Raw genomic sequence first — 15,567 nt, 5'->3', positions numbered from 1 at the left:
ACCAAAGTGGTTTTAAGGATTTTAATAAAGTCTGATGCTCAGTCAAGACAACACTTACACTTGATTCTGAATTCCGAACGTGTATGTCATGTGTCCTGGAAATGGGGGTAGCAATAGATGGGCTTGCTGGGACTCCCTAAACAACGTCACGGGTTATATCCAGGGTTACCTCTTTGCTTGTGTTATGTGCTTATGCGTCTTGTCTTCTTATTATTCCACATTTTGCATCACTTCAACTCCTTCTGTGATGTGCTTGACAATCAGCAGATATTGCTGCTCTTCTTTTCCTTTCTGCCAACAGAATGGTTATCACTTGGTTCCTCCATCACTTTGCTGTAAACACACAACCATTGGTCCTGGCCACCAGGTTGCTGCTGCATAACATTTTCTGAATTTCCAGAACATATCAGGTTATAAGCTGTCAATTAAGACCACTTAGTTTGCAAGTAATGTCGTGACAGATATATATATATATATATATATATATATATATATATATATATATATATTAGTGACAGATAGGGGGCGCTCTCGCTCCTTTGAACCCCTATCCACGACTCCAAACACCAGGTAAAAGTCCAATACCTGACTTTATTAAATCTCCACAGTGCACAAAGCACCCTCTCCTCCCCTATACTCATATAACACACACAATAACTACAAACAATAAACCAATCCTCCACTCCCAGACGCGTTGCCACCCTTCCACCCAGCTCAGCTCGCCGTCTGTGAGCTCCCACAGTTCTTTTAAATACCCTGACCCGGAAGAGTTCCCAATCCCCAGTCCATGTGACTCTCAGTCCTTCCAGGTCAGGTACAAGTCCTTTCTTTTTACCCCGGAAGCCCGTCGCTCTTCCTTTGACAAACTTCCGGGTTAAAGGGCACAAATAGGTCTTCGGTCCTCCCTGCAGCTCCCTCTTGCGGCCCCTGTGGCATCCAGCAGGGTCTTGTATAAAAACTACATGTCCCATGATTCCCTGCTGGTCTTCGGGGCACCTCCATACTGCAGGGAGGGCTTCATCTGGCGGCCTGGGGGTATTGGCCAGGATGACAAGCCTGCCATAATATATACAGCTCAAAAAAATTAAAGGAACCCTTTTTAATCCGAGTATAACATCAAGTCAATGAAACTTGTGGGCTGTTGATCTGGTCAGTTAAGTAACAGAGGGGCTTGTTAATCAGTTTCAGCTGCTTTGGTGCACTAGAGGGGCGACAATGAGACGACCCCCAAAATAGGAATGAATGGTTTAACAGGTTGGGGGAGGCCACTGACATTCTTCCCTCCTCATCTTTTTCACTTATTTTGCATTTGGCTACGGTCAACGTCACTTCTGGTAGCATGAGGCCATACCCGGACCCTACAGAGGTGGCACAGGTAGTTCAACTTCTCCAGGATGGCACATCAATACGGGGCATTGCCAGAAGGTTTGCTGCGTCTCCCAGCATAGTCTCGAGGGCATGCAGGAGATTCCAGGAGACAGACAGTTACTCTAGGAGAGCTGGACAGGGTCCCTCTTAAAAGGTCCTTAACCCATCAGCAGGACTGACTGTTATCTACTCCTTTGGTTAAGGAGGAACAGGATGAGCACGGCCAGAGCCTACAAAATGACCTCCAGCAGGCCTCTGGTGTGAATGTCTCTGAACAAACAATCAGAAACAGACTTTGAGTGCCCAACATCCTCTAGTGGGCACCGTGGAGCTCAATTGGTATTTGCCATAGAATACCAGAATTGGCAGGTGCACCACTGGCACTCTGTGCTTTTCATAGATGAGAGCAGGTTCACCCCGAGTACATGTGACAGACGTGAAAGGGTCTGGAGATGCCGTGGTGAACGTTATTCTGCCTGTAACATCGTTCAGCATGACTGGTTTGGTGGGAGGCTCAGTATTGGTCTGGGCAGGCAGATCCATGGAGGGACGCACAGATCTCTACAGGCGAGACAATGGCACCTTGACTGCCATTAGGTATCTTTGGACCTATTGTGCACTGGGTCATGGGTTCCTCCTGGTGCATAACACTACCTAGCCTCATGTGTCGAGAAGATGAAGGAATTGATACCATTGACTGATTCCCCCCCTTCCCCATTACTTGCTTGACCTCAATCCATTATGTTTCTGTCCATCCGACGCCTCAGCCTGTCCAGGAGCTCAGTGATCCCCTGGTCCAGATCTGGGAGGAGATCCCCAGGACACCATCCGTCGTCTCATTCAGATGTTGTCAGGCATGCATAGAAGCACGTGGGGGGCATACAAACTACTGAGGACGATTTGGAGTTGCTGCAATGAAATTTCGGCCAAATGGAGTGCCTCATTTTTTCACTTTGATTTTCGGGGTGTCTCTGAATTCTGCCCTCTGGAGTTTGATCATTTCCATTTCCATCCCATGATGTGCCATCCTTTCATTCCTAACACATCACCATAGCAGTAGAGATAGCCAGCAGGATTTGTTTTTTCCCCATTGAGATCTGATGTGTCTTCAAAGTGTTCCTTTAAATTTTTTTTTGAGCCGTTTCTATTTATAATGGGGATGAGGGGGCCTGGATGACAAACTTCACATAACACATTCAACCGTAAATGACCAGATAAGCAAACCAAGCAATGATCTACAGAGGTTTTCGGTCGCTGACCAGCTATTGCTCACCAGCACAACTGTCGAGGAAGTGTTTACCATTATATGCCAAGTAAAAACTAAGGAATCACAAAATGTTGAAGAGATATTTTATTTTTGTTTAGCACACGTTTCAGAACCATCATACTTCAGTGTCTGTTTCTACTCAGACAGCCCGGCCTTGAAGTAGCTCTGGTTACACGTGAAGGAGGAGCAGAAATTGCAAATCGCCACTGCAGGCCGAGACTGGACACTGTAAAACACACTGAATGGGGTAACTGGTTTAATGATAATATAGAAAGAAAGCGAAAAACAAAAGATCATGATACAAGAGCTGGGACACGGAAACACGAATTGTTGGTCCACAGGTAGGGCTCTCCCGATTTCCTTACGTGTTTTAACGCGGTAGCACTCGAGTCTCCTTGTTTTGGCGTTACAGTTTCATCCACCCAGGAGTTCCATACTTGTTTTTTTTTCTCTTAAACGTTCACCCTTTAATCTCCTCGAATAGAATTTGTTCAGATTTTGAGATTCATTGTTACCAAAACGACTGAAGGTTACCGACTTACTAAACCATTTGTGTGCAATCATAAATAACAAAACAACACTAAACATAATCTTGTCTTTCATACCCAAAACAGTCGAAATGAGCGCTCACTTTGTATTCTCTTTTCAAATCTTAATTTGCTACAAAAATTAAAAAGACAAAGAAAAAGTGGTTGGTCCATAGAAGAGTAAAGCAACCCTCGGAATGAATCAAATGATTTAATAAATGGCATCTTGATGCATATAAACGTAGCAGAAAGTGGCGAGGGATCGTTTGTCTCAGGCACATCTGCACACAACCTAAGCTTATGAATCTAATAAAGGAGGAGGTTTTACGGTTTTATGTACAAATTTCCATATTTTAACCAAGCTTGAAAACTTAACTGTAATTTCTTTCAGGATAACGTTCCTGTTGCATCCCCTATAAACTATCGGCAATGCACGTTTGTCTCTTTGGACGGAAAAAAAGAAAGTACGTCTCATGTTCTATTTTTGAATCTTAATCTTTCGTAGCTGTTCCGCTTTGGGCGCAAAATCCTGAGAAGGAACACCAGCAATAAACTGCGATTCTCATGTCAAGATCTCGTTAAAAGTCCACTAGGAATGAAGGCACTTGAAGCAGAGGTTTGGGTCAGGCAGTTTACAGCACAAATAACGTGAGCACCACTCTACCCTCTAAAGCGAAAAAGCATCGAAAATGAACGGCGGCAGACGTGCGCTTGTCCTAGCGGCCCCCCGCGTCGTGCATCGAAGTGGTCTGTGAAGCAAAACACTGAAGTCTGCAAATTGGCACAACAGTAACGTATCGTTTGCAAACCACCTCATTGTCTCACTCTCCGTCCTTTCCCCTCCCTGAAAGTGAGAGTAAAGTGCAATTAGTGACAACGCAGGTTCATGTGAAAACAGCAACCGCAGTGAAGCTTTACAAAGCACTTCAAAATGGTGGATTCGGAGTCCTGAATGGTTTTCTAACCAGGATTGCATTGAACAAAAAACTAATTTATGGACGTCATTGTTTATATAATAGTTACTAAAAAATTGAAGGTACTTTTCTAATATTGTGACGCAAATCTGCGCACAGGTCAGGCACACCAGGTAGGAGTGCAGTGTCTGGGGTCTCCCAATTCCACATCCCGCTAAATTAAAGGGAGAAGGACAGGTTAGGAACTTCTTATGTCATAGCAGGACATGTCAGTTTGTGACACGAGGTGAGGTTTTATGTAAAAAAAACAGGCCTTTTCAGTAAAGTTCTAAAAACACCCGGTAATTCAAAAACAGTCAAACCTGATGTGTCCTGTAGAGAAGACAACAGCTGCTGATTGTCCATCCGGAATCCTTCCGCGTGGGCGCCGGGGCTTCAGTTGGCGGTTGAACCCAAACGTTATTCCAGTCCTTGATAGTAAAGCATTTATTATTGTGGCACCTTTTGACTGCAGGGGGGTAAAATCGAGATGATCTGGCAGGCTTCGCTCCGGCCCTAAGGACCACAGCATGGATGAGCTCTAGCTTTAACTTAAAAAATAAATACCAAAAAAACGTACAGCTGTGTCAAAATTCCAATGAACCCTTTGGGTCCAACACTTGTTAAGTATTTACAGTTGCAAACTAAAAATCAAAATAGTAAATGAGAATGTGTAATGGTGAGAGGGCAGAAGGGAGTGGGGTGTGTGTTGGCACCATAATCTGATCAGATGAAGGTGCGGTCCTTATCGAATGCCGAGCGAGTCCTTGTTCATCTCCAAGGGGTGAAACACAGTTAATTCCCCACCAATCCCATTCCAATAAATGGACTCTCTCCAGTTTAAGAAAAATAAAAAACAGAAGTCATCTTTAGTGACCAAGTTTGTTTAATCCAGCGTTGATGATATTCAATCTTCTTTCTCGGTTGGTCAATGTCTCTTGCTTAATCTGACGGGTGTGAACCAGAGATCCGGCTACAAGTCGAGCCTCCATTGCGCCAGGCAGTTTGAATCCTTCCAGGTTCATCAGGGGTTCTAAGCCCACTAGCTGCACTGCGGCCAGCGGGTCCTGCAGCTCCCTTTTCTTCCTTCGTTTCAGATCCATCTCACCTGCGTTGTGGTTGGCCTTATCGTCAATCACCCCCCTGCCCTGAAGCTGGCCACCCTGCTCTACGTGTATTGCATCGGCCTGTTTCTTTTTACTCTCCTCACTATGCAGATGTTCTGCACCCCTCCTGAGGTTGTCTTCTGCATGCTGCACTTTCAAATCTGCTGGCGGCTTTTGGGATCTTCAGCTTTCTGAACCGGATCATTGACGGCAGTGTCAGAATTCTGCATGTGGACCTTTGCTTGTGGCTTCAAATCCACAACGGGCGCCACCACTGCCGCTGCTGCTTCTTTTTCTCCTTCATCAATTGCATTTTTCAAATGCTTGGCATGATCACCATCAAGTCCAATGATCTCCTTGTCGGCTTCAAAGGATTTGGAATGTTTCAACAATGGGTCCTGAACCTTCTTCCCTAGGGGAACGCCCCTGGCCCCCACTTCTCCATGATCAATCGGACTCTTCTCGGCTTTTATCACAATAGAATTCTGGCCGTCCTTCTGCGCTTGCTCCTCTTTCAAATTCAGATTCAGCTCCACTGGTAGAGGCTCTGCCTGTGGTGGCTTCGACTGCACTTGCTCTCGCTCTTTGGCAGGATCCTTCTGCTTCAGCAAGTCAATCTTGGATCTTACTTCCTCGTTCACAGTCTCTTCTTGGACTTTTGGAACAAGCAGCACCACGTCGTTCACGTGCTTGGCAACGTGGTCCTCATCTTCTTTCTTTACTACGACAGGCTTCTTATTTTCAGCCTCTGGATCGTGAGGAACTGGTGCCAAAAGCTTGGACTCATCCTGAGGAAGAGAAGGATTGTGCTGGTGTTCTAATTTATGCGATTCATGATGTTGATCGTCGTGCTGGACTTCCACTAAAGCATCTGCTCCTCCAGTTTGCTGCACCTCATGCAAATCTTCGCCTTCAGCACCCTGCTGTTCTGCAGACTTCTTTTCTTTTTGTGGTTCCTGTTCTTCCTGTGACATCTCTGCTGAGTAAAAATATTAGTTAGAAACCATACATCACAAATTCTGATCCGATAATAAAGGCATTTAGGTGTCTGGGTTCCAGTCGGCCAAAGCCCAGATCACTTTGTACACAGCCCCTATTCCTAATGCAGGTGGAGGGCAGTCCCATGGTGCGTTTTTGGGCACCATGATAGGTTGGGCCACCAGGCGCAATACTCTCAAGCCTACAGGGCAGGGTCCGCTCTTTATCTTTATGAAGCTGCATTATTAGGGTCTGTGCATCACTCTTCATCTGACTCCTCACTTGGGGCCAATTTGCACTTGTGAGGACCTTACTAGGGGCTTCTACTACAGACAACGTAGCTCCCAGGGTCTCTCAAAGTAGTCTCAGTAGTAAAAAGGTGGACTGTCCTCTTTGAGTGGGAGGTCGGTTACTAAATCAAGTGGAGGAGTTTATGTACCTCAGGGTCTTGTTCACGAGTGAGGGGAAAAGGGATGGTGAGATCGACAGGTGGATTAGTGAGGACGGTCGTTATACCGATCTGTAGCGGTGAAGGAGGAGCCAGAAGGTCTCGATTTACCAGGCAATCTCTGTCCCTACCTTCACCTCTGATCACAAGCTTTGGGTAATGACCGTAAGAATGAGATCATGGGTACAAGTGGCTGAAATGAGCTTTCTCCGCAGGATGGCTGGGCTCTACTTTAAGAGATCGAGTGAGAAGTGCAGACATCAGGCTCAGCGTGAAGCTGCTGACCCTCCATATTGAGAGAAGCCAATTGAGATGGATTGTCCGTCTGATATGAATGTCTCCTGGATGCCTTTCTGTGGAGGTTTTACTGAGCAAGACCAGCTGGGAGGAGAAACCAGGGAAGACCCGGGGCTCACTGGGAGGATGACGTTATCCAGATGGCCTGGGAACGCCTAGGGAGTTGGCAAGCGTGCCTCGGGACAGGCACTGTAAGACTGTTGCCCCCGCGACCCGGATTCGGATAAGCGTCAGAAAATGGACAGATAGATGGATAATAAAGACAGACATTCACAAATCTGATTCAGCCTTGGCCTACTTAAAAACTCCCCAACCCCAACCACAAGTGGCAATCCTAATTATCTACTATTCAACATATACAGCGGGTGAATACAACCCTTTTTGAATAATGCAAGTTTGTATTTAAGTATTCCGTACTTAATTTTAATTCCTTATTTATCATATGCAATTACATTTTTTTTTCTTAACTTTTGTAAAGCACTCTGAGCTGCATACAGTGCCTATAAGAAGTATTCACCCCTTTGGAAGTTTGCACATTTTCTTGTTATACAACATTGAATCCCAGTGGAATTCATTTTGCATTTGTTGACGCTGATCAACAGAAAAAGAAGTGAAAACGGATCTCTGAAGTCGTCTACATTAAATACAAATATAAAACACAAAATAACTGTCAGTATTCACCCCCTCCAAGTCAGTATTTAGTAGCGCGCAGCCGTGACAGCCTTGGGTCTGTGTGGTCAGGTCTCTTTCTCCCTGAGCTTTGCACATGCCGACTCTTGCCATTTTTCATCTTCTTCTTCTTCTGCTCAAGCTTCGTCGGGTGACACGTTGATTGTGAGTGACCTTCACATTGTTGGATTTGTAACCATTCCTCTTTATGATTGCGGTTGTTGTCTTGCTGGAAAACAAATCTTCTCCCAAAGTGCAGGCTCCTTGCAGACTGTATCAGGTTTTCCCCCATATTTTGTTGCATTCATTTTACCTTCACAAGCCTTCCGGGGACTCCTGCAGAGAAACATCCTCACAGCCTGATGCTGCCACCATCATGCTGGGGATGGTGCGTTTGTGATAATGTTCAGTGTAACATAACGTTTAGAGTCAGCTCAGTTTGGGTCTCATTGGACCACAGGACCTTCTTCCATCTGATGTTCCATGTGTCTTCTGGCAAACCCAAGTCTAGATGTCTAACTCTAGGCCCAGGCACAGTCGTCTTTGCGGTCAATCCAACCTCGGCCACCGTAGCTTGTAGCTCCTTCATAGTTTTCAGAAGTCTCTTGGTGGCCGTCCTCACTAGTATTCTTCTTACACGTTCACTGAATTTTTGTGGGTGGCCTGCTCTTGCAGGTTTCCGGCTGTGCCATATTCTTTCCATTTCTTCATGAATCACTGAAATACAGAGGATTTTCTTGTCTCCATTCCTTGACTTGTGCCTTTCGCAGAGTTGTACGAAGTGTTCTTCACGTCTGCATTGCGTAGGTCAGCCCAACACAAATGCCCCGGATATAGAAGTGTTTATACTGCAGTCAACCGATACCCCGGGACAGGTGACCTCCATTGAACTACCGTATATACTCGCATTTACGTTCTCCCGCGGATAAGTTGGGAATTTGATTTTACCATATAATTTCTGCTATTTTATAACGTCGGTCGTATAAGTCGAATGCGGAAAACTCCTGCTATTGGTCCAAGAAATTATGATATGCTAAAGCCCACCTGAGAGATTAACCACGGAGCACACGGCCTACGTGACCACACGGTAATACCCGAACTATTCTGAAGCGACGTTTGCACGGTTTTGTGTTTTTTGTATCTCACACCCTTCATACACCTTAATCATAAGATCATCCCTTATCTAGAATGGAGCGTTCGATCAGAAGAAAATATGAAGCTGGTTTTAAATTAAAAGTCGTTGAAGTGGTGAAAGAAATTGGTAACTGTGCTGCTGCAACAAAATTCAATGTGTCTAAGAAACTGGTGCGAGATTAGAGGAGGCAATTTTCTGAGTGGGCGTATAAGACGGGGTCTGATTTTATGATCGATTTTTTGGATTTCAAGACCCAACTTATATGCAAGTATATACGGTAATTCTGTGACTGCACCAGTGAGGAGTTCCGGGTGTCATATTAAAAGAGATGAATTCTTCTGTAATTGATTGTTTTGCATTTTACATTTGTAATTTAATTTACATTGATCTTTTTGTTATTTACTTTGAAATTAAGGAGTCTTTTTTTTTGTTGATCAGTGTCAAAAAAAGCCAAATTAGATCCACTGTGATTCAGGGTTATATAAAAATAAAATCCAAACACTTCCATGGGGATGAATACTTTTAATAGGTGCCATATATGGTGAAACGTGCTACAGAGATAAAGGCTGAGGTTGTTATTTTGCTCTTTTGTGAAGCTGGCATTCCAAGGCATTGAGCTTACTTTTCTGACCTGGTAGGATTTACCTAACACTTGCCCTAAATCCGACTCCATATTCCATGCAGCTAACAACACTAATGAAAGGGTTCTGTTTGTTTACATGCCGTTTCATACATGTTAGTACTGTATATTTATGTTTTTGAATTTTGTTAAAATATTGCTTTTAGAGCTTACACCCTTAAGTTCCACCCTCATTAACGCTGCTCACAGATTAGAACAATCCAGACGAGAACAGGCCATTCAAGCTCAACAAAGCTTGCCAGTCCTCTCCCATTATTTCTCATAAAAAAACATCAAGTCAACTTTTGAAAGTCCCTAACGTCTTACTGTCTACCACACTACTTGGTAGTTTATTCCAAGTGTCTGTCATTCTTTGTGTAAAGAAAAACTTCCTAACGTTTGTGTGAAATTTACCCTTAACAAGTTTCCAACTGTGTCCCTGTGTTCTTGATGAACTCATTTTAAAATACAAGTCTCCATCCACTGGACTCATTCCCTTCATGATTTTAAACACTTCTATCGTGTCTCCTCTTAATCTTCTTTTGCTTAAACTGTAAAGGCTCAGCTCTTTTCATAATTCAACCCCTGTAGCCCTGAATCAGCCTAGTCGCTCTTCTCTGGACTTTTTCTAGTGTTGCTTTGTCCTTTTTGTAGCCTGGAGACCAAAACTGCACCCAGTACTCCAGATGAGGCCTCACCAGTGTGTTATAAAGGTTGAGCAGAACCTCCTGTGACTTGAACTCCACACATCAAGGCGCTATATAACCTGACATTCTGTTTGCCTTCTTAATGGCTTCTGAACACTGTCTGGAAGTCGACGGCTTAGAGTCCACTAGGACTCCTAAATCCTTCTCATGAGGCGTACTCTCGATTTTCCAACCTCCCATTGTGTATTCAAACCTCACACATATGATAACATTACAAATCAAGGTGGCCCTGCCCATCAATGCAGATTGGCACCGGGGACAATGAATTATACAACAATAAAAAACAGAAAAAGAAACATTGTCTTTAAACTGAATGCCAAAATCAGCCAGCAATATTACTGACAACATCATGGACGGCCTTGGTAAAATTTACTAAAGCAGAATTTAAAAAGGGTTATTTGTTAATTTCAGGCACAGGGCCGAATTCACCTTTTGAAGTGGTCTTGCAGTCAGTGCTTACATGGCTGAAACAAGCTGTCCAGATAGGGCACACGTAATGGAGACGTCAGCTTCACAATCTCAGATTGGTTCAGATTGATGAGATCAGATATGATGGGCAAACAGATACAGTGCACTGTTGTAGGTCTACTAATGTAATGTCTGAATAAAGTACTGTATTACAAAATTAGACGTGAAAATTATGGGACAAATATATGAATAAGTTGAGACACCTGAATTTGGGGATTGTCTCTGGTAAAGAGACCTCTACTCACCACACTGATATAACTTGCATGAACGCTGAGTTGGCACACACTTTAAAACAAATCTTGCTTTACATACAAGGGGGAGAAAATACCTACATTTAAAAAGTATAAAAGGATGTATTCCTAATCTTTTGATCGACATAGCAGTTTTGAGAAATCCCAAGGATATAAAAAGCACCCTTACTTACATAATTCTACAGTCTCATCTTTCTTTGCCCTGCACAGCCCACCCAAGCTCACGTTTCCCTATCACCCTTATCTTTGTTTTATAGGCCGATGGATGTACTCGCCTGCTGGCTTGTCCTCTCCCTCTTGTTTCTGCAGGTGAATCTCGTCATGTTGCTTCTGAATAACCTCCAGTAGTTTTTCCTGATGGTCTAACAGTCTCTTCTGCTGTTCCTGCTGCTCTTTGATAACCTGCAGGAGCATAGCATGGTCCAGTTTTTCAGCTCGGTTAGCCTCTGTGATACAAGAATGAAAAAGGGAGAATATCAGCCAAAAAAAAAAAATAAAGACGCTAAATATGTGAATCTTACAGTTCAGATTGGCTTTTAAACAAAGACCCATCAAGACACATGGGTACAAACTATCAAATTTTGACACAGATATCAAATGTTTCAAACAGAAAAGATACAAATCTGCATCAGACTTAAGACTTAGTAACGTTTTCTTCAAAGCTCAGCTTTGCTAAACACACAGAAGAGACTCCTTCCACACCTTGGGGAAGACTGATATCATGAAAAAAGAATAAAACTACCACTACATATCTGGAATAGGCTGGCAATACCAGGCAGAATGGAAAACATTTTTAATCAGTATGCATAGTTCAAGAAAAATCTGTAGGCGATTTTGTCTTTTCAGACAACTTTTTTACTTTCTCGTGTACGGAGTATAGGGAGAGCATTGTAAATGTCCAAAATTTCGATTTCGAGATTTTGACGAATCTCGATGTTTTAGACCTCCCGGAGTCTGAAAATACCATTTTTGGAATTCTGTCTGTGTGTAAACTTGATAACCAGAGTACACTTTCACTTTGGTCGACCAAATTTTGCATACAAGTATCAGGTACAAAACGTAGATTCCTATTAACTTTTGGGCTGTTTCCGCTAACAGGAAGAGGTACTTTACCTTTTATTCATGCAGCTACAGAGTCCGATTTATTCAACTTTCCTTTTATAATAATTGTTCATTATATTATTCATTTGATCGGATTTGTTGTTGATGGTTCTTTAATGTACATAACATAAAAATATAATCATTGACTTGCAGTTTACTCCTCAAATATCCATCCCCATATGTAAGTATACGAGAAAGTCGAGGGGAGACCACTCCTGATTTTTTTAAACAATGAAATCAGTGGTCTTCCTGCCAGTCAGCTGATGAATTCATTTGGACCAAAAGAAAGCAGGCTAAGGTTTCTAGTCACATTCGATTCAATTAGGAATCTATTTTGTGTTAATTATTAATAGCAACATGAAGCAAAACTGACTTCAGACAGAAAACAATCTAAATACATGCAAAACAAACAACATTTAATCTCTCTTTGAAGTAATCCAGACAGGAGTTTTTAAATCTTAATCAGATTTAGCAAAAAAATGACTTTCAGAAATATTAACCACTAGCAAAATACCCGCGCTTCACAGTGGAGAAGTCGTGTGTTAAAGAAGTTATGAAAAAGAAAAGGAAACATTTTAAAAATAACGTAACATGATTGTCAATGTAATTGTTTTGTGACTGTTATGAGTGTTGCTGTCATCAAGGATTTGATTATCATTATTTCTTTCAATTAGCTTCGTATTTGGAGGATGTGTTGTGTTCCAAGTTATATTCCGTGTTTGTCAACCGTTGTAAACATAACAGGTTTCATTCATCAAAGTGTTCACTACCCAAACCGGTACTCGTGAATCTAAGATATTTAACAGGCATTAAGTTGTGGATTTGCCTGTGAATAATTAGCGGCAGAGTGTCTATGAACGTAATTTAAACTTCAGCTTTACACCGTGCTTTCCTATTGATATGTCTACAAAGGCTTGTTCAGATTCAGAGGGTTGTTCCTTTCTTACTGCATCAATAAACAGCTCGTCTTCCTCTTTATCTGAGATATCACACACTGCATGCACAGGTTTACCTTTCCCAGTCCTGCACACTTTAGCGAAGTGGTTCAATTTACCACATTTTTTACACCGTCTTCCTTTAGCTGGACATTGACTTTTTCCACTGTGTGCTTTGTTTCCGCAGTAGCTGCACTTATGAATATGCTTGTGTGCGTCACTCGCTTCATATTCTTTTGTTGCCTTCTCAATTGTCTAATGCGTTTTTTGCTCAGCGCTCTTTGGAGCTCTTGCTTGTTGTCTGCGTACTGCGTTCACAGTCAGTTCACGTGAGCCGCTCGGAGTACATGCATCGAAGGTTCACAGATGTGCTTGTGCTATCTCGTGCGATCTTGCGATGTCCACGGCTTTATTTAATGTTAGCTCAGACCCACCACTTAAAAGTTTCTCTCGCACTTTTGCTGAGTTTGTGCCAAACACTAGTCTATCCCTGACCATCTCATCTTCGTTTGCATAAGCACAGTCCTTCACCAGCAATTTTAACTCCGTTACAAAGTGATCAAAAGTCTTGTTTATACCTTGCGACTTCTCACTAAACTTGTATCTCGCGAATATCGTATTTGTCTTAGGCTTGACAAACGCCTCATAGCGGCAGCGTGTCTATTGGATTGCTGCTGGCGAACGGCCTTATATGGGCAGGCACTCAATTACGTGGGAGGCGTGCGTATGGGGGACGCAATATAGGCAGGCAGCCAACTACGTGGGAGGCGTGGTGATGGGAGACGCAACTCCGCCTCACACGGCAACCGAGCTGCAGGCTATGGCCGTATATATGTACGTAAGTAGGATTCAGTTATGACCGTTACACGTAGAATGAAACCTGTTTAACTTTTGTAAGTTAGCTGTAAGGAATGAGCATGCCAAATTTCAGCCTTCTACCTACACGGGAAGTTGGAGAATTAGTGATGAGTCAGTGAGTGAGTGAGTGAGTGAGGGCTTTGCCTTTTATTAGTATAGTTTATACCCATCTTGTAATTGGGAGTTAGGTCCAATTTTCATTTTCTTGATCATCCTTCAGCTTAATAATGGTAAAAGAGAAGACCCCCAACTTCAAGCGTTACTTATAAAACATTTGCTGCAGTGTACACGTTTCATGAGGACTACTTAAAAGTTTGACAGGTCAGGTGTTAAAGAGAACAAATACAATGACATGAGGATATTAAGACAAAGTTTACAGCTAAATACTGTGAACATGAATGTAAGTCCACACACACACACACAGACAGACAGGTTAAACCACCAGTCTATCATCGTGGCTCCATACTGTACCTGCCACAAGCTTTTTAATTTCAGCTGGACTCCATTGCAAAGCAGGGAGACAAAAGAAGAAAACAATGATGAAACAGCATTATACATTTCAAAATGGTGTCCATTCGGTGAACCAGCCGCCTTCTGACATACTCATACAATCAGTGTAAATGCTGAATAAAGTCAAAGCTGAAAAGTCCCTCTGGGTCTTCCTTGAGCTAAAGATTTTTACCCTTTCGGCCCTGGATTTTCTGTTTTTATGGGAAAAAATATTTTGTGAGGTATTCTTCTACCTTTGGGGTGTCTGTAGGAAGCTCAAAAATGAAAAAATAAAAACAATTCTCACTATTATTATACAACAGCTGCCAAATACTTCAACCTTCTTGAGAAAATAAAATTAAAAGTGGCGCGCACAGTCCAGAAGTGTCCATTTTTACTTCCATGTTTCGCGGGCTGTATGCCAGTCTTGCCAGTCTGCGCTAATAGTAGCGCACTCAGTTCCAATGGCTGCAAACGTTATCTGTGCTTTACAAAAACGGCTGCATAAATACGAGGAGCGTTCAATAATAAGCAGGAGTTTTCATGCTCCATTTTTACAAAGAGTGCAAGGTAGACCTGACTTATTGGCCAAACTCATGCATGTTTGAAGTTGTCCTTAGTAGTTCTAGTTGCTCTTTCCCCCCTTCCTGTCAGTTGTAATCAACATGTCGGAGCTGAAGGTACAAAGGAGTGTTGTGCAGCGGATTATTATTAACAATTTGGCAAATGAAGGAGTCATTCCATCTCAGATTTATTCCAGACTTAAAAATCAGTTTGGGGATGAGTGTCTCTCTCAGTCTACAGCTGGGGTCTCCAACTCCAGTCCTGGAGAACTACTGTAGCTGCAAGTTTTCATTCTAACTCTTTTCTTAATTAGTGACCAGTTTTTGCTGCTAATTAACTATTTCCCTTTATTTTAATTGACTTTTCTTGACACTCTGACCACTGAATTGGTTCTTTTCTTCCTAAACGGCACCTAAACATAAATTTGATGTGAAGTGAGCCAACAGATGACCAACTAAGATGGGGCCTCAAACTCCAACCAACTTCACTTCATTCAGTTTCTTAACCTGAAGCCGATTCTCATTGCTAATTAAACCCATTATTTAATTCCATGGCACTCATTCTGCCATGGCAGACATTTCCAAACCTGTTGATTTTCTTTTTTAAGAGCGCGGTCAGTCCAAAATGTTTTGTAGACCTGAGCAGATCGACATTACAGAGCACTTCACCTTTCTTTAAGTTCAGTTTATTGTGTGATGGACGCAGGTTGTTGTTTATGTGTTGGTACATTTTGTGTCTTAATATTGTTTGGTTGCTCATTAAGGAAAAAAATAATTAAGGGGGGCCTGAGTCTTAAGTTGTGCATCAATTAAAATTAAAGCAAAGAG

At 42.6% G+C, this 15,567-nt stretch overlaps 1 protein-coding gene across 5 annotated transcripts in view; it reads right to left on the bottom strand.

The window, feature by feature from the left end:
- Window positions 1-2,704: 2,704 nt before the first annotated feature.
- The window catches only part of slc38a10 (solute carrier family 38 member 10), an 82,547-nt gene continuing 69,684 nt past the window's right edge, over window positions 2,705-15,567 (bottom strand). For 3 of the 5 annotated variants that reach the window (XM_039740038.1, XM_039740037.1, XM_039740039.1), the window contains 3 exons: window positions 14,159-14,182; window positions 11,069-11,239; window positions 2,705-6,197 (listed from right to left, as the gene is read on the bottom strand). In XM_039740038.1, coding sequence (XP_039595972.1) covers window positions 5,377-6,197; window positions 11,069-11,239; window positions 14,159-14,182 — 1,016 coding nt within the window. In that variant the 3' untranslated portion in view covers window positions 2,705-5,376. The remainder of the gene's footprint in view (window positions 6,198-11,068; window positions 11,240-14,158; window positions 14,183-15,567) is intronic. The other 2 variants (XM_039740041.1, XM_039740040.1) reach the window with 1 other exon arrangement.

This window comes from Polypterus senegalus, chromosome 17, assembly GCF_016835505.1.
Source record: "Polypterus senegalus isolate Bchr_013 chromosome 17, ASM1683550v1, whole genome shotgun sequence".
In the NCBI taxonomy this organism is placed as follows: domain Eukaryota; kingdom Metazoa; phylum Chordata; class Cladistia; order Polypteriformes; family Polypteridae; genus Polypterus; species Polypterus senegalus.
This window is presented reverse-complemented; position numbering and strand designations above follow the sequence as displayed.